The sequence below is a fragment of the Drosophila biarmipes genome, chromosome 3R (genome assembly GCF_025231255.1).
Source record: "Drosophila biarmipes strain raj3 chromosome 3R, RU_DBia_V1.1, whole genome shotgun sequence".
Taxonomy (NCBI): domain Eukaryota; kingdom Metazoa; phylum Arthropoda; class Insecta; order Diptera; family Drosophilidae; genus Drosophila; species Drosophila biarmipes.
Window position 1 is genome coordinate 8,673,135 of NC_066616.1, and position 18,786 is coordinate 8,691,920.

Sequence of the window (18,786 nt, forward strand, 5' to 3'; positions counted from 1 at the left end):
CCTACGAAGTCGTTTGGTCTGGTGAACTGCCCAAGCTCGCTGCCTCTGTTAACCGATCAAGGTCTCAGTAACATAACTAGTGTTTATCTTAACAGAAAGTTAGGGGTAGTCGTTCGAGCACTTACATTTTTCAACTTCCATAGAGATACTTTTCGAGAGGCTGGCTTTCACTTAAATCAATACGATTTCTTAAGCTTTAATCAGTGCATTTAATTGAGCAACAAACCAGCGCACGCTAGAACACAACATACGTATTTTCAGGCTTTCAACGATAGCTAATGATAATAATTGCTTAAGTGACGATACAAGTTTTCAGAACTTGCAGCAGTTAAAATCAAAGCAATCCCATATTGATCAAATCGATTACGTAAAAGTATTGGATTTTTATTCTGTACACATAGTAGCCTGGCGCTTAGGCTGCCCCAGGGGCAAGCATAAACTTGGATGTCTGTGATCAAGGTAGAGTAACATAACACTTAAATCTCAAGAATTCACCAGTGGCTGCAACGGTACATATCTAAAAATATTGAAGTATTTATTTTTTCTAGACATTCTGAGTGGCGCTGGGGAGTACGTACAACTCTTTGGATTCCGTGTGTACAGTCAATTTGCAGTGCCCAAGCTGCCCTGGGCGAATTCCGTATTTACAAGAGACGGGGTCGGGATCTGGGCGATGAGGGGGTCGGGAAATGGGTGGGGGCCTTAAAATACCTAAACTCAACTATACTCAACAATTTGTCTTATGGTCACTACTTATACGCCTATGCCGGCGCTTGCACTTTAAGCTTCAACGTTATAGATTTGGCCAGGACACCAGCGGAGGAACCACGATCCCGACGGCCAATCCCCGCACCGATCCTCGCACCTGGGCACGGACCGATGGGGGGCCTGGCCGCGAGGAACGGCCGACCGGGGGCGTCGTTGGGGAATGAGTGACTAGTCCCGGAATTCGTGGGGGAATCTTTCGCGGGACCGACCAGCAGCCCCTGCCGGGCGAACGCAGTCGATTAGTGGCGGACAAAACTTTCAAAGCAATCGAAAGCGAAACCTTTGTACACACTTAGATTGATCCTGCGGGTCGAGTTCGTGGTCAGTTCGTCGTCAATGCTCAGTGTCCAGTGATCTTTTCGTTCGTTTTGTGGGTGAGAGAATGAGGGAAACTTAAACGGCTCGGTAAAAAAGAAAGGCATGGCAACGCGCTAAACAAATTGCTCCTGGCTGTTGGCGGACAGCTCCATCAGCCGCCAGGCAGCCTTGGGGTTGAGTTCGTTGCGGTCGCGGCACAGCACCCAGACGTAGTGAACCCGCATCACCTTCTCCGGATCGCCCTCGACGACCTGACCCTTCTGGTCCCGCACGCACATGATCTGCTGCGCCTGGAACGTGATGATTAGCACGGGTCCCTGCTCCATCACCTTGCCCATGGCCAATTCGATGTTCTCGATGTCCAGGATCTTCGAGTCCAGATACAAGCCGGCCTTCTTCGCCTCCTTGATGGGCGTGGCGATAATGTTGAACGTGCTCTCAAAGCACCAGTCCTTCAGTATCTCCAAATCGCCCCGGACAATCGACTCCAGGATGTTTGGAATGATGTCCGTTTCGCAGTCGTGCAGGAAGTCCTTCTGGTCGAAGCTCGGGTCGATCCTCACCAGCTCCGTCATCGTTTCGGACAGCTCCGTCTTCGAGAAGAGGCCGCCCATCACGTCGGACACTTTGTCGGTCAGCAGGCGGGAGGCACGGATCACGGGGTTCTCCGACTCGTCGTACTTCACCTTCCAGTCGAGGACCTTGTTCACGTAGGTGTTGTTGTTCTTGAAGTTCTCCCACGACTCGTAGAACTTGGAGTCCTTGTGGAGCTCCATGCCTGGAAAATGGTTAATGAATGGTTAATAAACTGTGCATTTTGTCAGGGGATAGAGACTGATGCTAACCAGTTGCCTCCGTGTTGGGCTCCACGACGCGATCGCTGTCGCTCAGGTCAAGCTGGACGCGCTTGCGGAGCTGGAGGGGCGGTCGGTAGACCCGGTTGTCTATGCTCGCGTTGTCCATCTCCTTCTTGATGATCGTCGTCGTGCTGGAGATGGCCTGGAAGGCGCTGGACTGGCCCAGCTTGCCGCTGGTGTCGGTGATCGTGTCGCTGACGCCCTTGGCCTTCTTCGACAGCTCCTCGGTGACCTTCTTGGCCAGGTCCGACTTGCTGGCGTCGTCCAGGACATCGCCCACGCGCTCCTTGATGGCGCCCAGCTGCTCCTTCAGCTTGCTGGACGACTTCTGCGCCTCCGATTCGACAATGTTGAACTTTTGGCGCGCCGACTTCAGAGCGTCCGACTCCTCCAGCTTCTGGGCCTCCTCGCGGAACTTGCGGATGTTGTCCTTGATCTCCTTGTTCTTGTCCATCTCCGACTTCATGTTGTCGAAGAACTGCGAGAAGAAGCCGGGCCTGCGACTTGGCGCGCTATAAAAGCGGGGCTGCGGGGTAAGGTCATGACTTAGTGCGGCTGCAACTTGGGGTTCTAAAAGCCCAAGCCTGACCTGCTGCTGCTGCAGATTCTGCGACGTGTGCTGGAACGTGAAGAGACAGGCGCGATCCCGCGCAAGGGCAGCTATTCTGTACTGCAAAGGGAAAAAACCATTGAAAGCTCGTCCGTTTTAACCTCGAAATGTGCACATGTAGAGGGGTTCCCCTGTGGACACTCCTGCTGGTCGGGATCTGTGGGAACCTACCATGGTGGGGATTAGGTGACCTTTCGCAGGGGATCCGACCGATGGCGAATGTTCGGGAGTATGGCGTCAGAGGCTCAAAACTTTATGTAATTCCTGCCGCGAACCACGCACGTATCAGCGTCAGCTGTTCTCTTCGTTCAGCGCGCGCCGGTGCTGGAAAACGTGCGTTGTGAGTACGCGATAGTTTGCGCGATAGTTCGATTCGTCGGTAGTCCGATAGTCCCGATATCATGAGAGGCCGTCACAGCGCGCGATATTTGAAATGTGTGCGGGGACTGTTGTTGTGACTGCGTGTGGCGCATGTTTGATTTTATAGTTTTAGGAATTTTTTCCCAGTTTTTAGTGATGTGTCAAGCTTAGTTGCTGGGTTTTTGTATAATGCTAGTGCGCGGCTAAGTGGTGGTTCTTTTACAAATTCAGATGAACATTTCGAGAACTAATTATTAAAAGGTAAAAAAACTTTAAGGTTCAAAACTTTTTATTTTTGGAAAATCTATTTCTATTAGAAAAAGCTTTCTGAAACCTACTCGCTTCAAAACTATCGATATGTTTTAGGTCCTCCTCTAGCCAGGAACCGTTAGTTGGCGCGCGCAGCTTTACAAAATTCCAAGAATTCCCATTCCGCTGAGATTGTTCTGTGCGCTTCGTAGCCGATGCCAGTTGTCTCCGGGACATACGAATTACGTTTTTTTTGACTCCGCCCCGCGATTCAAAGCCCAAAACCAAGTTTTGTTACATGTACATTGTTGTTAGATAAAGGAGTATCGCGAATACTTCAGTTGATTAAACCCGGCTTGGTTTTTGGTTGAGGATCTGTGGAAAGCAGAGAGCGCGCGGATAACGGTAACTTTCGACCCGGACTTTCGCCATGTTCCGCAGCAACTTGGAAGGCAGTGGCGCAGCAGCAGTAAGTGTTGGGGACCCCTTTTCGTGGCAAAACCCTCCTACAGTAGGTCTTCTCTTCCTCTGCTTGCAGGACAACTTTGCGGCATTCCACGCAAGAGGAGGCCTCAACATGCTGGGCCTGCAGGACATGTACTTAGACACCAACGGCGCCAACTCGTCGTCGGCCACTCTTAGTCCGCCCAGCACCCCCTTGACGCCACTGACCCCCGACCCGTCGACTGCCCAGACGACGACGCACTTCCCCCTTCTGGCGGACAGCGCCGCCTCTGCCAATACGCTCCTGCTCCAGCGGCAGTACCACTACCACTTGCTGCTCCAGCAGCAGCAACAACAACTGGCCCTGGCGCAGCACCAATTGGCCTTGGCAGCCTCGGCGGCGGCGGCCAGTGCGAATCACCAGCAGAAGGACGAGATTGCGCGATCTTTGAAAATCTTTGCGCAGCTGACGACGGGCGCAGCAGGTGAGTGAAGAGAGGGGCGAATGGCGAAATGGCGTCGTAGAAAACGGAACGACGAAAGCAACGGGTGGAAGCGGGACAACTGGCTGTACAACTACAGTTATGCCCAAGTCATGGGCTTATTTCCAGGGGGATTAGAAAAGCCAAGTGCGTTGCATTCCAATTGGTGCATACAGATTGTTTTCTTTGTTTTTATCCTACTTCCAATGTTTTGAAGCTCTATGTTTGCTGTTTTGCTTTAAATTAATAGCAAGCTTTTACCGCTTTTAAATTTTCCAAGGATACATTAAAACTCCTTTCTTAAAAAATCGGCTAAGAGTTACGAACAATCTGTTTTATCGTTTATATGTTCTGTGACGTTTGTCCATTTTCACTTTCTGAAGGTTTTTATGTGCAACTGATTTATAAATAAAGTTTTCCATATTTAATTGTCCCTTAGAGGTCTGATAATCCCCCTGTAATTACTATTTCGGACACCAATGGCTTTTCGGTCGTTGACCTTCAGAACACTTTCGCTATTTCTTTTCCTAACACCCTGGAATGCCATTTTGGCGTCTTCTCTTCTCCGCTCTGTTTACGATCCTCGCAATTTGCTTGTTCTTTCCTGCTTTACTCGAAACCTAACGCGTTTTTGAACAGTGATGGACCTAATTATTGGCACAGCAAGCATTTTTTCTTACATCTCCTATGCTACTATTTGTAAGGCTCTATCTTCGTTATTAATATTGGAAAAAGCACGTCCATTAAAAGGTACTTTACTAATTTAGTTTGTGTATACAATTTATAAAAAATTATAAAACAAAAATGGGCCAGATTATCGTAGCTTTTGTAGCAAAAAAACCGAATAACAATATACCTTTTTTTCTTTCAGAAAACGGCGCAGGTTCCATGCAGGATGTGATGCAGGAGTTTGCAACCAACGGCTATGTAAGCGATGACCTTGGCCGCTTTTCCTACGGAAGTGCTCCGCCCCAGGCGCAGACACCTCCGCCGGCTCAGCAGCAGCAACAGCAAGGGATGCACTTGCCACTGGGACGGAATCCTGTATTGCCATCCAATGGGACCAACTTGATGTCCGTGGCCACTCCACTGGCCTCCCAATGGCTGCACAACTACCGCGAGCAGCTGAACAGCGTGTGGAGAAACATGTCCTACAACAGTGCCGTGGGATTGCAGGCCCAGGCACAAGCTACAGTGGCCATGTCCCCCAATCTCGGCGTGGGAGTGGGTCTGGGACTGCCCGTGCAGCCCGATCAGCTTCGCGGTGCTTCCAATCCCAGCAACAATAAGGTGCATAAGCGATACAACAATAACAAGCCCAAAGAGGTGAGTGGTTGTGTTGAAGATTTAAACAGACCAAACTTTTAAGGAGTTTCTACACCTTTTGTAATTTGAACATTTCGTCTAGAGTTTCAACGAGTTCGAACTTACTATCTAAGAAAATCTTGACAAAATCCTTTCATTTTATAAATATGATTTTAAAGTCTGTTCACTGAACCCTTACAGATCAGTCGTCACTGTGTCTTTTGTGAGAACAACAACGAACCAGAGGCGGTGGTCAACAGCCACACAGTGCGAGACAACTTAAACCGAGTGCTGTGCCCTAAGCTGCGCACCTATGTCTGCCCTATATGCGGGGCATCTGGGGACTCGGCGCACACTATTAAGTACTGCCCCAAGAAGCCGATCATCACCATGGAGGATGCGATCAAGGCGGAGTCGTTCCGCCTGGCCAAGAGCAGCTACTACAAGCAACAGATGAAGGTCTAGAGAACACGTCATCCAGCAGGAGCAGAGGCTCTGGCAGCTTTTGTAGCGTTTATATAGCCAAAAATATATATACGCGTTCCGATCGCAGCTGGATTTACCAGATATATAGTAAATTTAAAGCGCCTGGCGCGTTCGATTTTATAGAGTTTTAGAGACTTACTCGTGACTCGTGCCTATATTTCTATAGTATAGCCAAAGAGCGATCACTCAAATCAATTCAATTCAAATTATTCGAAAATTTATGTCTGTTTCTGTGAAAAGGAAACCAATTTTGTAATGGAAGAGTACTCACAATATCGTAATATTTGTTCAATCGTCGTGGCCGATAGAAACATCTCAGAATACTAGAGTTAACCAATGGAGTTGGTCTGCAACAGGTCGCCCTCATTTTGTCAAATGTTCGTTTGCGGCCGAGTAAATTTCGATATATCTGCAAGTGATATATAATCTGTACTAAATTCTGAAATAGAACACTTTGAATTTCGAACTGTCAGTCGTATAAATATTAGAATTTAATTTGAAGCTTGCTAAAGGAAAGAGCAAGGAACACTTTCGTTAAAATCGGCTACACTTACATTTTCATTGTGAGTTTTTAAATTTTTGACATTCCGCAGTTTTTTGATAGGATAAGCGAATAATTTTTTACTACATGTATCGCTACATCTCATGCCAACACATATATCTATATATAAATGTTATATATTTATTTCATCGTGTTCTCAATTCCCAAACATGTAACTACAAGATTTATTATATTATAATTTTTTTTTATTTTTTTATAAAGATGTACATAACTGAAGTAAAAAAATTCCATGGCCCAAGTGCCAAATAAAGGTTTAGTTTACAATCTAAGCGTACATTTCAATTTCTTGCTTTTCTATCTAGCTTGCGTCTCCCTCGGGGCGTTTCTCGAAGAGGGCCAGGAAGATGCCGTCCGCAAGGTCGCTGTCCGGAAGAGAGTAGAGGCAGTTCTTGCCTATCTTCGCGTACGCCTTGTCGCCCACATTGTTCCACTTGTTGCGCAGCGCCTTCTTGCAGCTGAGCAGCTTAAAGGACGGATTGAACTGCAGGCAGCGCTCCACCACCTGTTCGTTCTCCTCCTTGTACAGCGAGCAGGTGCAGTAGGCGATCCGCTTGACGTCCGGAAAGGCGCTCATCGCGTGCGACAGAATCTTGATCTGCAAGCCAGCCAACTGGTACAGGCGTTTGTCGTCCTTGGGCTCATCGCACACGGTGATGCGGCTCTGCATTCCGCTGCCAGAGCAACTGGGGTCCACCAGGATGTACTCCACGCCCGGAAAACGCTCGGGTGCTGAAGAAGGGTTACATGATTAATCAAGGATACAAAATAGAGTACCACGAACTTACAGATCTGCAACACATCTCCCATGACAGGAGAAACAATCTCGCAGCCGGCCTGCTCGGTTATGGCGCACAGGTCTTTGTAGCGATCGACGGACTGCTCCACGGAGTAGATGACTCCCTTGTTGTGCATCACGTTGCACAAGTGCACTGTCTTCATGCCCGGCGCCGCGCACATGTCCAGCACAGTAGCTCCCACCGGCGGAGCAAGTAGCTCGGCGGCCAAACAGGTGGCCTTGTTCTGCAGAATAAACTTCTTGCTGCGCACAAACTCGTGGCCGGCCCAATAGCTCCCTTGCTTGGCATGGAAAACGATCACGCCCTCCACATGGATGTCCGTCATGAACTCGTCCTCCTCCAGGGCTTTTATGGCTGCCAGGAAGTCGTCGTAGCTTGCGTCCGCCGGCAGCTCCTTGCGACGCCACTCCTCGCCAGCCAGATACTCCAAGGCCTCCGCCAAGCTGAGCAGATTCGTGTTGATGCGCACATAGCGAGGATTGCGTGCTATTTGGGTGAACAAAAGACAAATAAAATCAGCCTTTAAAAGTGTGTCAATGTAAAATTTATTTGGGCGAGTAAGGAGTTACTGGTCCTTTTAAAGAGTTAAATGAGTTGAAATTGTTTGGTTTTCAAAGATGCTTTTGTTAATTCCGTGCAGAACCTGTAGCTCGTGGACTACATAAGTTACTGCTCCTTCTTGTCCTCCACAGCTTCGGGCTCTTCCTCCTCATCCTGCTGCACAGGCTGCAATGGTGGTGGCGGCTTCTCGCGGAAGGCCTTGAGCACATACATGGCCACCACCAGGTTTACGACCAGGACAGCCGTGAGCACGGACCAGCAGTTGACCGTAAAGAGGTCCAGGTGGGGAAAGGACTCCTGCAGCCAGCTGCGCACGCCGTAGAAGCCCAGGAAGGGCAGCGTGAACATGAGGACACTGTAGGCCAGCAGCCAGAGGAAGACCTCGGTGCTGGTGTCCTCCTCCGGGGGATACTGCTCCACCGGAGCATCAACTTCTGGTGCAGAATCATCGATGGCAGCTGACGCCACCACCTCGGCCTGCTGTTTCCTGTTCTTCTTGCCCATGTCAGCCGGCTAATACTGCTAGTTGCTGGAGGGAGATGAACCTGCCTTTGGTCTGGAATCCGGAGTCTCCAACTGCCGCTTGTAGTTTCTCCTGGTAACTTCGCACCGTCTGCACGGGTCTGCTCTCGCCGTTCAGCTGCTTGCGCCCGAAGATCAGTTCGGTGACCAAAACCTTGGCCAAACAGGGCTCCAGACCGGGGTTATCCTTGAGCAGTCCCGACTCCTCGATGGCGTTCTCTATGGAGCTGCGATTGTTGCTGTAGAGTTTCAGCACCGCCTGCAAACTGCCAACACGCTGCGAGTGCAAAAGAGGGAGGAAGAAAAGTGATGTATTCGCATGATTCCTGGCCCGGAGGTCCCTGCCACTCACTGCATGCTTCTCCTCGGATATCAGGGCCTTGATGGACTTCTTCTGCTGCAGCGCCGTCTTCAGAATCTTGGCGGTCGCCCGGTATTGGGTGGGAACTTTCACGGAATGCGCTTTTTTACTCATTTTCGTCACGTGCACGTGTGTGAGTTGTTTGCGCTAGAGGTGGCCCGGCCACTCACGACGGTATCGATATATCGATTGCCTTGCCGGTGGTGTTCACCAAAATAACGTGATCCGCGATTGCTTTCCTTCACATATCAGTGATCGTGTCCTTCTCAACACAGCATTGCCAGCCTAAAGAATTCTGCATAAAGTCTGGCATGATTTAAAATGTCGAAGGACTTTTATAGGGCTTTAAAATGTTTAGCAATTCCAGTACAAAATTCTGATTCAGTAAATAGTATTTCAGTTTAAATGTAAAGCCAAATCTGGATAAGTAAAATTTAATTTGCGAACCAAGGAAAAGTACCAATATAATTAATAAATAAACAAGAAACAAGTTTTCTAAAACTTAAATTGTTTTTATTCTGAGAAACAAGACATAAAATCACAACTTTTTTTTAACATAAGTGTATAACTTCGAGCTTTATTTGTTTTGTTTTTTTTTATTTGAGACTTTAAAAACCAATACAATAACCAATCCTCAAAGGAAACGAAAAACTAGCGTAAACAAATAATAATATAAACATTATTTAGATAATAATTCGATCTTGTTTTAATTTTAAAAAAATTATTCATATTATTGATAAAGTATTGCAAAAAATGGGCTGTTAATTAGTCATTCGATTTTATAAAATTTTTTTTGCTTGCAAATAAATGAGTAAAAGTTCAATATTCAAGGCATTTTATAATAACCCTAAAAATTGGTCAGTGACCATCTTAGGAATGTGATCCCAAAGCGTGTCGGTGGAATCAAAAGGGTCAAGGCACCCGGAAGGATGCTTGATTGATGTGGAGATGGAGCTGCCGAGGATATTTTTTTATGCCCTCTCGCCCGAATTTGGCCCAATTAAATTCGGTATTCAAAAAAAAAGAGCACGCCTCCCTCCCTAAAAACACAAAAAACAAGAGGCGCCGGGAACAAAAAACCGGAATCGTGAGCCAGAGAGAGAGCGCGGGAGAGGGAGAGAGCCAACTGCACACATAAAAAACATAAACAAGCCTTTTTTTAATATGTGCGAGAGAGAAAAAAGCAAGAGCAAGAGAGACTCCCTCCCTCGGCGCTACTGCTGATTGCTGAAAAAACGCGCTCTTCGCTGTGATTTTTTTTCAGTTTCCGAACGAACGCGGACACGAACAGTTATTCTTGCTCCTCTTCGCTGCTTCTGTTTCTGTTTTTTGTGTTTGCCGCGACGTAAACAAGCGAAGAGCGGAGCTTACGCCCCTCGGCTCCCGCCCACGACCCCCGCAACGCGCTCCGCCCGCTGTAATTGCAATTAAACGTTGTCACTCGCCGAAAAAAAGCCAAAAATTCGGGAGTCCGAAAAGGTTGACAAAAAAAGGGCAAAAAGCACAAGTGCAGAAAAAAAAACAGAAACTTGCGAGCGCGTGTGTGTGAGTGCTGGTGTGCTGCGTTGGTGTCTGTGTGTATATTTTTGGCGTGCGCGGCCATTTTTTCTTGTTGCCACTCGGGAGTCTCTTCTGTGTGCGAAAGAGAGGCCCGACCCCCCGCGAACAAGAACGCTGCAAACTACGCAAATCCCACTAAATTCGCTAATTTGCGCGAAATAAATCAATCGCGGCAGGCGCCGAGAAACAAACAAAGATACGAAAATAAAGTGCCGCTAGCCGCAAACAATTACTATCTGCCAGTGTGTGAGTGTTTGTGTGTGTCCGAGAGGTGAGCACGCCCACCCACCCCCTAGCAGTCGGCGAACACGTGCTCCAAAATATAAACAAAAGTTGGCCCACAAATAAGCAATAAAAAAGGGGCAGAACTGCAGCGGAGCCGAGCGCCGCAACACAAAGGCTCTTCCAAATCGGTTAGTACCTTACGATGCACGAGCATGTCTTATTTATTTGGCTTATTGGACAAACACACTGGCCGATTGAGACGGAGGCTCGAGTGTGTTTGTTGCTCTTTCCCGCGCTCAGAGCACAGTGGAACTGCTGCGATCCGGACATTTGAAATGGGTGCAAAAAATACTCCCTAGAAAAGGGAAACATGTAATATTTCAATTTCCAATTCCATTTCAAAATACAAAGGTCTTAAATTGAATAGGATTATTTTCTGGGTGGTTCATGTGCTCTGGACCCACAGGCTGAAGCTTAATGATCTAGTGGATATCTATGTCCACCTTTATAATTTTTTACTTTTACTACAATTTTATCACAGTTTATATTCAGATGTCCCATGATGATCATGAAAGTTCATAAAATGATTTTTTTTATGAATCCCAAGTCAAATAATTAAAAAATAAGAAAATACATTTATTATATTCGCAAAATAATATTTTTTTAAGCAAAAAGCACACTTAAAATTAGAATTTGGACCAAAAAAATGAACATTTTCGTCAATCTCGTCTTTTGTAATCTACTCCTTTTTTTATAATTTACAATTTAACTTTTCATAGTTCCCTATTCAGTTGAGTTCAGTGAATATATTGGCAAATAAACATTTTTAGAAAAAGAAATTATTTTAAATAAATAAGTTATCATTTATACAATTAAGCGCCATTATTTTTATAATTTCATTTAAATTTTAAAATTTTTTTAAAAGTAATTTTATTTTAAATTAAAAATTATTAAAATAATATTTAATTTAATTATTTTGTTTATTCCTGATAACCAGCATCACTGGTTTGCCCCACTGTTCCGCTGGCCAAATATTTTGGACATTTCTTCTACATCTTCTATCCCTGTGTCCCTCTCTGCAGAAATAATGTACATAAAACGCCTTTTGGCCAAATGTGACTGTCAACAAACAATTAAGCCAGAATAATTTGAAACCCATTTTCGCAAACGTGCTCCATTATTTGACCATCCGCTTTGTCTCTTGTTTGACTTTAATGTTCGTTCCCATTCATTCGGTGGCGGTTTTTTTATGTGTGGCGTTGTGTCTTTTTTATCTTCCACTTTTTTGTATTCCTCAAATATTCGCTGCTTTTTCGCACACATGTCGCCCCCAACCAGAAAGAGAGGGAGAAAGAGAGCGCGGTCCGAATTGCGGTTATTGCGCTGCTGTGTAGTTGTTGCTGTCCGGCGCTCGTTTGTTTATGTTGCTCTCTTGCTCGCTCTTCTGCTCTCTTTTGTTTTCAGCTGCTCGCGCTCAATTAATTTTCGTTGATTCGTTTTTTGTGTGTAGTGTAGGTTTTTTGTGTATACCATTTTATTTATATGCTTTTTGGGCTTCTCATTTCTTCTTTTTGGGGGGTTTTCTTCTTGTTGTGTTTTTGGGGCCTGCCCGATTGGCCGTTTATTTACTCCCAATTGCATTTATCAGGTTGACTGGCCGATTTTCCGTGTTTCTGGATCTGTAGTTACACGACTACCATTCCGGCTTCTGTTTTTGTCGGTCGCCACTTTCGCTGATTCTTTTATTGCATTTGCTCGAGCGGCAAACAATTGTTTGTTTGTCGCCCCGTCTCGCTCTGAATGTGCGCAACAAGCGAGTGGCGCGTCCTTTTTATTTGCATTACATTACCCTCCCCCTCCCCCTCCTCACTCCCTCCCCTCCCCGCCCCGGAATTCCTGCTGCCATGCTGTTCAATTGTCCAACGTCAGCACTAGCAACAACAACACAACCGGTTTTTTGACCAGGCTGAACAAAAAAAACAAAATCCCAAAAATTGAATTTACCTCTGACGTCAACTCCCACCCGACCAAAAGGTCGTTATCCAATTCGCGCGCAAAAGTTTGGAAATTACACGCCATAAAATTATAGTTCCCATCATAAAAGTAGGATTTGTCCAGTCGGTGGCTTTACACGTTCTGTTTCTATTACTCCTATAGTTTTGAACATTAAGCAACAGCTTTAGCTACATATGTTTCTGTACATTCTAATATTGTTGACCACATCACTTTGATCTTAATTAAAAAAAAAAACAACGCGAAATTAAAACAAACAATTCACCTAAAAAACAAAGTTAATCATTTTATCATTCCTCCTTTTGCAGGAATGAAAAAATTCAATCTTATACCTATTTTGCACAGAAAGGCATATACTTTTTTTTGAGAAAGGACCTAAAAAATTAATAAGTTTATAAAAAATAACACGTAAAATATAATTTCCTGTATATCATACACAAAAAATTTGCCAATACAGATTTAAACATTAACATAAACACTTCTGATAGGTATTGCGGCAAGGAGCCAAAACTTGTATTTATTAAGAACTGAGAAGACACTTCTTACAGTAGTACAATTAAAATAAAATAATAAAATAATATATTTTTATTTTGTATATGTCAGATTTTTTGTGTACCCATCGACTGAAACAAATTTAGAACGTTTAAAAGCATTGTTTATTGATTGTCATTATTATTCGGCGAATAAGTCTTATTCACTCATTACAAACAAATAAATCGTTTTTAGTTTTATCTTAGCAATTCTCGTTTTGTTTTTTATTCCTTGATGAATCAACGACCTATATTTAAGAAAATAAATTGATAAATAATGAAATATTTTTTATGGTTTCCAGGAATTTCTTCAGTCTTAATTATCTAAATCGCGCCAACTTTAAAATTAGTTTGGGTGTATTTCAAAGAAGAAACTTTAAATTTATTTTTAAAAATTTTTGGAACTTTTTAAAAAATATTTAATTATGACATAAATGACAAAAAGTTTTATAAAAAGATTAACTTATACATTTTTTTGTATTCTAATCTATATACATTTCTATCTTGGTGCCTGGTACTGTTTCAAAAACCTTTAAAAAATGTTCAAAATTTTGGAAGACTTTTTGCCATTACATATCTGAAACGTTTCCCTTTCCGCTTTTGATTCTTGCTGTCAAAAGTCTATTTACATTTTTAAATCCTTTAAAATTGAACAAATTTTAAAATTCTTTTCCAATCTTTTTGTCAACCAAAAATTTCAAAAATAATTTGATAAAGTAAACAATTTTTTTTACCAATCTGAACCGAACTTCGTGCCTGGTACGGCTGACAGGAACTCCCCAAAATTCCGCGAAATTTCAGCATAATCCGTTGACAGTTCTCGAACATCTAAATCGTGTCCGCTTCTGAGTTGGTAATTTCGAGTTCTCGGAACTGAATCTACAGGGTTATATCCTGCTTTGCATTTGGGGTTTACTTAATGTTGTGCAATTTTTAATTTCTCCGCCAATCGTGTTATAACTCCACTAAGCATTACACCCGAAGACATCATTGGTCCATCGAGAGCTTAGCTGCCGCCCCGAAAGGTGCCGGAGATGTAGTTGCATTCAGTTCTCGAGGTTGTTGACACGTTCCGTTGGCGCCCCTGACTTTTTTATGCTTTTTTTGCCAGCCCATCACCCATTACCTCCCCACAGAGTAACCGCGATTTCGGTTCTTCGGGCCAAAAGCGATTCCATTTCGCTTTCCACCGTGTTGTCACCAACAATTTCTGGCCGCAAGCGCCTTTTTTGTTTATCTTGTGATTTTTTCCGTTGACCAACTCTTTTTTGCCCGGCATTGTTATTAACTCTTTCTCGCTTTTTGCGCTCCATTGGCAACTTTTTTACTGGGCTGAGCAGTTGCTATATCTTCTTCGGCCACTTTCCGACTTTGGTTCCAGAGCGCAGCACGTTTAATTCACAAACAATTAATTAATTCATGCACATTTATGTTAATGTGCAGAAATTTATGTACCCGCAAGGCGGGGAGTGGCGGAGGCCAGGTGGCGGAATCGAAAAGTAGTTTAAGCACTTGTGCCGACTGGGCACAATTTTGCTGGATTCAAGAATTACAATATTTCTGTACTTTCAGCACAAAAACGCGCCGAGTTGTGTAAGCCCGCCGCCAGTGGAGTGTCGACTTCCCGACGACGAAGACCAGGCCTTCGCTCCGTTCCACTGCCCCTTCCCGGATAGGCTGAGTCCGCTGCCCACCACGCCCCCAAGCTGGACGCTCGCACCATCGCCTACCGCCCACTGACCCTCGGCGGCCACCAGACGCCGCTTATGGCCGAACTGCCGACGGCGCCGAACGGCGTCCCCAGCGGCGACTACCTCCATCGCTCCATCGACCAGCTGCGCTCCCTGGGTCACCTGACCACCGCCCAACTGGTCCACGACTACAAGCCCTTCAACATCAGCGAATTCCGGCAGAATGTCGCCGAGCGGCTGGACTACTCACTGAAGAACGGCCTGGTGCAGCACCAGCAGCAAATGGTCATGGAGCAGCAGCCACATCCCGATCCGCAGCAGCAGCAGCACCTGCACCACCCCCAGCAGCAGCAGCAGCAGCAGCATCCGCCCCAGCTGAAGGTCAGCTACAGCGCGCCCAACTCACCGCCCACGCCCCACGAGCAGCAGGAGCAGAAGGTGAGTGTCTCCGCCTTCGGATTCTAGGAATACATAAATTTAGAGGAGTTTGATATAAAATAGGGTGTTTCGGAAATATATAAAGGATTGAAGATTGAAAATAGTACAATTTTTTGATGAGTTATACATATATAATAAATAATTTTAGTTCATTTTAAAATTTTAAATATGCAATAACATATGGTTGAATTTGATAAAGTCCTGGTCCATAATTTTAAATTGCGAGATACTTCTTTTCTAGAAGCAAAAGATTAAACATTGCTATATAATTTTTTAAGTGCGCGCTATTTCTTTTTTTACGAACGCTAGATAACACGCTGTATTAAATTGTAAAACGTTGTGATATTCATATATTTAAAAATACAAGATTAAATGTTGTTTCATGCGCCTAAAACATATATCCATTCCTGATAAAATAGTTTGCTCGAGTTACTAAATAATCGTTTACATTTTAACTAAAGTTCCGTTGCTATTCTTGCAAAAGAATACAAACAATTTAAAACCATTTATTTTTCTTACATCTTATTTAGAATTTAGTTTTCTCTTATACTTATGGCACACAATTATTGACCTAAAATCATATTTGTTTCATTTCAGTATGACCCGAGTCGGTCGCCGCCGCGTCAGCAGATGAGCAGCGCGAGTGGGAGCGGCAGCAACGGATCCTCGCCGGAGGAGGAGAGCCGCCGCGGAGGCGACGGTGATCAGGCGAAGCCCTACAAGTGCGGCTCCTGCAGCAAGTCCTTCGCCAACTCCTCGTACCTGTCGCAGCACACGCGGATCCACCTGGGGATCAAGCCGTACCGCTGCGAGATCTGCCAGCGCAAGTTCACGCAGTTGTCGCACCTGCAGCAGCACATCCGCACGCACACGGGCGACAAACCGTACAAGTGCCGGCACGCCGGCTGCCCCAAGGCCTTCTCGCAGCTCTCCAATCTGCAGTCGCACTCGCGTTGCCATCAGACGGACAAGCCGTTCAAGTGCAACTCCTGCTACAAGTGCTTCGCCGACGAGATGACCCTGCTGGAGCACATTCCCAAGCACAAGGACTCCAAGCACCTGAAGACGCACATCTGCAATCTGTGTGGCAAGTCGTACACGCAGGAGACCTACCTCCAGAAACATCTGCAAAAGCACGCCGAGAAGGCGGAGAAGCAGCAGCACCGCCACACGGCCCAGGTGGCTGCCCACCAGCAGCATGTTCCGGCGAGTGGAATCGGCTTGAATCTGCAGCGCCAGGCGATGAACGATGTGAATGCTGCCTATTGGGCGAAGATGGGGGCGGACAGTGCGGCGGCCTCGCTGGCGGAGGCCATTCAGCAGCAGTTGCCGCAGGCCGCTGGCCAGCCATACGGCAACTTCGCCTCCCTGCAGCAGCAGCATCAGCAGCAGCAGCAGGAGCTACTGCAGCAGCACCATCAGCGACTGGCGGACACGCCCGGTCATTCGCACAGTCCTCACGAGGAGGCCGCCGGCGAGGATCTCGTCCTGCGTCAGTCCACGCCTCAACATCACCTCCAGCAGCAGCAGCAGCAGCAACAGCAGCAGCAGGCGCAGCAGCAGCAACAGGCGCATCACCATCCGTCTCCCGGACCCGGATCCTCGGCCTTTACCCCACTGGCAGCCACAGTGGCGCCTCCGCCACATCTGCAACAGCATCGTGGACCTCCGGCGGCCACAGCCGCCTATCTGTATCAGCAGAATGCGGCTGCAGCAGCGGCTGCTTTCCCCACGCAGCTCATCTCGCTGCACCAGATCCGCAACTATGCCCATCAGCCAGGAGCCGCGGGCCTCATCGCTGGCGATCACCTCACCCTCGGCCTGAGCGCTGTGAACGCCACCAAGGAGAAGGCGCAATAGTACAGGCCAGGTCGTGGCCAAAAGAGGCAGCAACGATGACATTAGCTTAAGGTCTCCGTTTGAACTGGCATGGATTCAAAAAGCACAAGTCTACTCTTTTGAACCCATATCAATTGAAACATTCAACGTAAAGATAAGTTACGCTTAGGTAGGCGCAAGTTGGCAGTGGCTTAGTAGCTGGGATTGCAGCTGGTTTTCTTAAGCTTCCACCCCAAACACAAATGATATCTAAATAAGCCAAAAGATGTATACGATTCAGCCAAAATCAACTCGACCACTGCCTAAACCCATAAGAAAACCAACTGCAATTCTTTCTTCTTCCGCCCTTCTCAACTAGATTTTTAAGCATATTATGTCTAGGTCAACTCAGGTTCTTCTACGCGATATTTATGCCCCACTTTTAATTATCTATAGGCCAAACTCAAACTGAAAATCTGGACTATTTGAAGAAGACTCTTTTAAATAGCTCACATTTTAAATATCAGCCAGGAGCGGTACAAAGTACGGCGATAGGAATAAGCGCAAATAATGTATGTATTTTATAGTGTACATAGAAGTATGTAAAAGTGTGCTGTACATTTAAACGTATCAACATAGCTATAAAACCCTAGATACCTTATAATTTATCAACTAACTAACAGAGTAAGGATATTTTCTACTTGTTAGGCAAGCTGAAAGATGAATCAATTTGAAAATGTAAAATTCAACCAATAAAGTTTAAACTTATTTATAAAATAATTACTCGGGTGTTTAAACCTTCCGCAGGACTTGCATTTTCACTGGCGAATCTAAGCGGATCGAATTTATTCAACGATCCAGAAAAATGCAACCTAATCCGCTTAGCAGCCTTAAGAAGAGACTCTTTGTGCCCGAGGCGACATAAGAGATTTATGTTCACCCCATATAATCTGGGTATCCACAGGGAAATGTAGGGCTACGATCGCGGCGAAGTTTGTCTCTAAATTTCTCCCAGCCGCAGCTGCTGTTTGGCTTAAGACGTGGCAGTGGCGTAGTTAGAGGGGCGATCTAGAGGGTCAACCCCTGACTATAAAGTGCCCGTCAGATTCTTCCACTGGTTCGAATGGGCTGGCTTCGCTCTGATGGCGAATAATGATTGATGACTGATTGAGTCTTCGAGATTTTCGGCTGATCGACGCGGAGATTAATGGGAATGATTCATTTAAATTGATTCGCATTGCGTTCCTTTCAGCTTGCTTTGCATAGGGGATTTTACACCCATATAAAACTAGTTCATCCACCGCGTTTTACAATCGGAGTCTTCGGTCGTCACGATTTGCAACTTCAGATCAGCAAGTACTTAAGAATTGAGTGAATCCAAACCTCTTGGATAACTGAAAGCTGGAGGGGGATAGACTTATAAAAATCCAAAGATCTTTGACGGATTAGTAAGCCGATATTTATATGGCAGACAAAGGAACCTCACAGTTTCATGCATCTCTAAAGAGTGTGTATAAAAAAATCAGACAAAAACGAATTTCATAGCTAATTAATAAAACAATAAATTAAAAATCCCACACAAAAACCAGTTTAAGTTGTTAACAGGTGCTTTTTTCTTTATTATATTTTCTCTCTTTATTTATTTATGTTTTTTTTTTCTTGTTCGCCACCGACTTCGCTGAGCACAGCGTTTGAATGGAATTATAAATAGCAGCAAATTGTGTTAAACACACAAAAAAGTAAAACGCTTTTAATGATCTTTTTATGCCGCAAACACGAAATAAAATCGCCTAAATGGCTCATAAAAATTGGCCAGGCAAAGGGGATTG

General features: G+C 45.4%; 5 protein-coding genes across 10 annotated transcripts; 2 read left to right on the forward strand and 3 right to left on the reverse strand.

Moving 5' to 3' along the window:
* Positions 1–368: 368 nt before the first annotated feature.
* Positions 369–6,418, reverse strand: LOC108031549 (mitochondrial import inner membrane translocase subunit TIM44). 5 transcript variants are annotated; one of them, XR_007764484.1, is made up of 4 exons: positions 6,151–6,418; positions 1,932–2,613; positions 579–1,864; positions 369–517 (listed from the first exon to the last, which is right to left on the reverse strand). XR_007764484.1 is itself a non-coding variant. In XM_017105089.3 (4 exons), the coding sequence occupies exons 1-4, from the start codon at positions 6,244–6,246 to the stop codon at positions 1,200–1,202; spliced, it is 1,380 nt and encodes a 459-aa protein (XP_016960578.1). In that variant the 5' UTR covers positions 6,247–6,418; the 3' UTR covers positions 369–1,199. The 5 variants fall into 5 exon arrangements, 4 of the variants coding, with proteins under 4 accessions (XP_016960578.1, XP_016960580.1, XP_050744312.1 ...); XM_017105089.3 differs by having other exon boundaries at positions 369–1,864; positions 1,932–2,469; positions 2,533–2,613; XM_017105091.3 differs by lacking the exon at positions 6,151–6,418 and adding an exon at positions 2,725–3,032 and having other exon boundaries at positions 369–1,864; positions 1,932–2,469; positions 2,533–2,613.
* On the forward strand, positions 3,307–6,564 carry LOC108031551 (protein nanos). 2 transcript variants are annotated; one of them, XM_017105094.3, is made up of 4 exons: positions 3,309–3,631; positions 3,701–4,091; positions 4,960–5,414; positions 5,595–6,564. In XM_017105094.3, exons 1-4 carry the CDS (start codon positions 3,593–3,595, stop codon positions 5,856–5,858), a joined length of 1,149 nt encoding a protein of 382 aa, XP_016960583.1. In that variant the 5' UTR covers positions 3,309–3,592; the 3' UTR covers positions 5,859–6,564. The 2 variants fall into 2 exon arrangements, with proteins under 2 accessions (XP_016960582.1, XP_016960583.1); XM_017105093.3 differs by having other exon boundaries at positions 3,307–4,091.
* Positions 6,565–6,626: 62 nt separating this feature from the next.
* Positions 6,627–8,840, reverse strand: LOC108031550 (28S rRNA (cytosine-C(5))-methyltransferase). Its single transcript, XM_017105092.3, has 4 exons — positions 8,674–8,840; positions 8,349–8,598; positions 7,227–7,724; positions 6,627–7,170 (listed from the first exon to the last, which is right to left on the reverse strand). The coding sequence occupies exons 1-4, from the start codon at positions 8,794–8,796 to the stop codon at positions 6,740–6,742; spliced, it is 1,302 nt and encodes a 433-aa protein (XP_016960581.1). The 5' UTR covers positions 8,797–8,840; the 3' UTR covers positions 6,627–6,739.
* On the reverse strand, positions 7,760–8,350 carry LOC108031554 (uncharacterized). The gene has a single exon (XM_017105096.3). The coding sequence runs from the start codon at positions 8,301–8,303 to the stop codon at positions 7,905–7,907; it is 399 nt and encodes a 132-aa protein (XP_016960585.1). The 5' UTR covers positions 8,304–8,350; the 3' UTR covers positions 7,760–7,904.
* Positions 8,841–9,865: 1,025 nt separating the features above from the next.
* On the forward strand, positions 9,866–17,737 carry LOC108032184 (zinc finger protein squeeze). The gene is made up of 3 exons (XM_017106039.3): positions 9,866–10,655; positions 14,583–15,139; positions 15,737–17,737. The coding sequence occupies exons 2-3, from the start codon at positions 14,777–14,779 to the stop codon at positions 16,997–16,999; spliced, it is 1,626 nt and encodes a 541-aa protein (XP_016961528.1). The 5' UTR covers positions 9,866–10,655; positions 14,583–14,776; the 3' UTR covers positions 17,000–17,737.
* The last annotated feature ends 1,049 nt before the right edge of the window (positions 17,738–18,786 follow it).

What these genes read in the sequence shown, in the direction of transcription:
- LOC108031551 (XM_017105093.3), top strand. Translation starts at nt 3,593, where the DNA reads ATGTTCCGCAGCAACTTGGAAGGCAGTGGCGCAGCAGCAGTAAGTGTT. An exon ending in GCTGACGACGGGCGCAGCAG is followed by an intron (nt 4,092 to 4,959) that starts GTGAGTGAAGAG and finishes TTTTTCTTTCAG; the next exon opens with AAAACGGCGCAGGTTCCATG. An exon ending in ACAATAACAAGCCCAAAGAG is followed by an intron (nt 5,415 to 5,594) that starts GTGAGTGGTTGT and finishes GAACCCTTACAG; the next exon opens with ATCAGTCGTCACTGTGTCTT.
- LOC108031554 (XM_017105096.3), bottom strand. Translation starts at nt 8,303, where the DNA reads ATGGGCAAGAAGAACAGGAAACAGCAGGCCGAGGTGGTGGCGTCAGCT.
- LOC108031549 (XM_050888355.1), bottom strand. Translation starts at nt 6,246, where the DNA reads ATGAGGGCGACCTGTTGCAGACCAACTCCATTGGTTAACTCTAGTATT. An exon ending in TGAACAAATATTACGATATT is followed by an intron (nt 2,614 to 6,150) that starts GTGAGTACTCTT and finishes TTCCCTTTGCAG; the next exon opens with TACAGAATAGCTGCCCTTGC. An exon ending in GCCCAACACGGAGGCAACTG is followed by an intron (nt 1,865 to 1,931) that starts GTTAGCATCAGT and finishes ACCATTTTCCAG; the next exon opens with GCATGGAGCTCCACAAGGAC.
- LOC108031550 (XM_017105092.3), bottom strand. Translation starts at nt 8,796, where the DNA reads ATGAGTAAAAAAGCGCATTCCGTGAAAGTTCCCACCCAATACCGGGCG. An exon ending in TATCCGAGGAGAAGCATGCA is followed by an intron (nt 8,599 to 8,673) that starts GTGAGTGGCAGG and finishes TTGCACTCGCAG; the next exon opens with CGTGTTGGCAGTTTGCAGGC. An exon ending in GGGAGATGTGTTGCAGATCT is followed by an intron (nt 7,171 to 7,226) that starts GTAAGTTCGTGG and finishes ACCCTTCTTCAG; the next exon opens with CACCCGAGCGTTTTCCGGGC.
- LOC108032184 (XM_017106039.3), top strand. Translation starts at nt 14,777, where the DNA reads ATGGCCGAACTGCCGACGGCGCCGAACGGCGTCCCCAGCGGCGACTAC. An exon ending in ACGAGCAGCAGGAGCAGAAG is followed by an intron (nt 15,140 to 15,736) that starts GTGAGTGTCTCC and finishes GTTTCATTTCAG; the next exon opens with TATGACCCGAGTCGGTCGCC.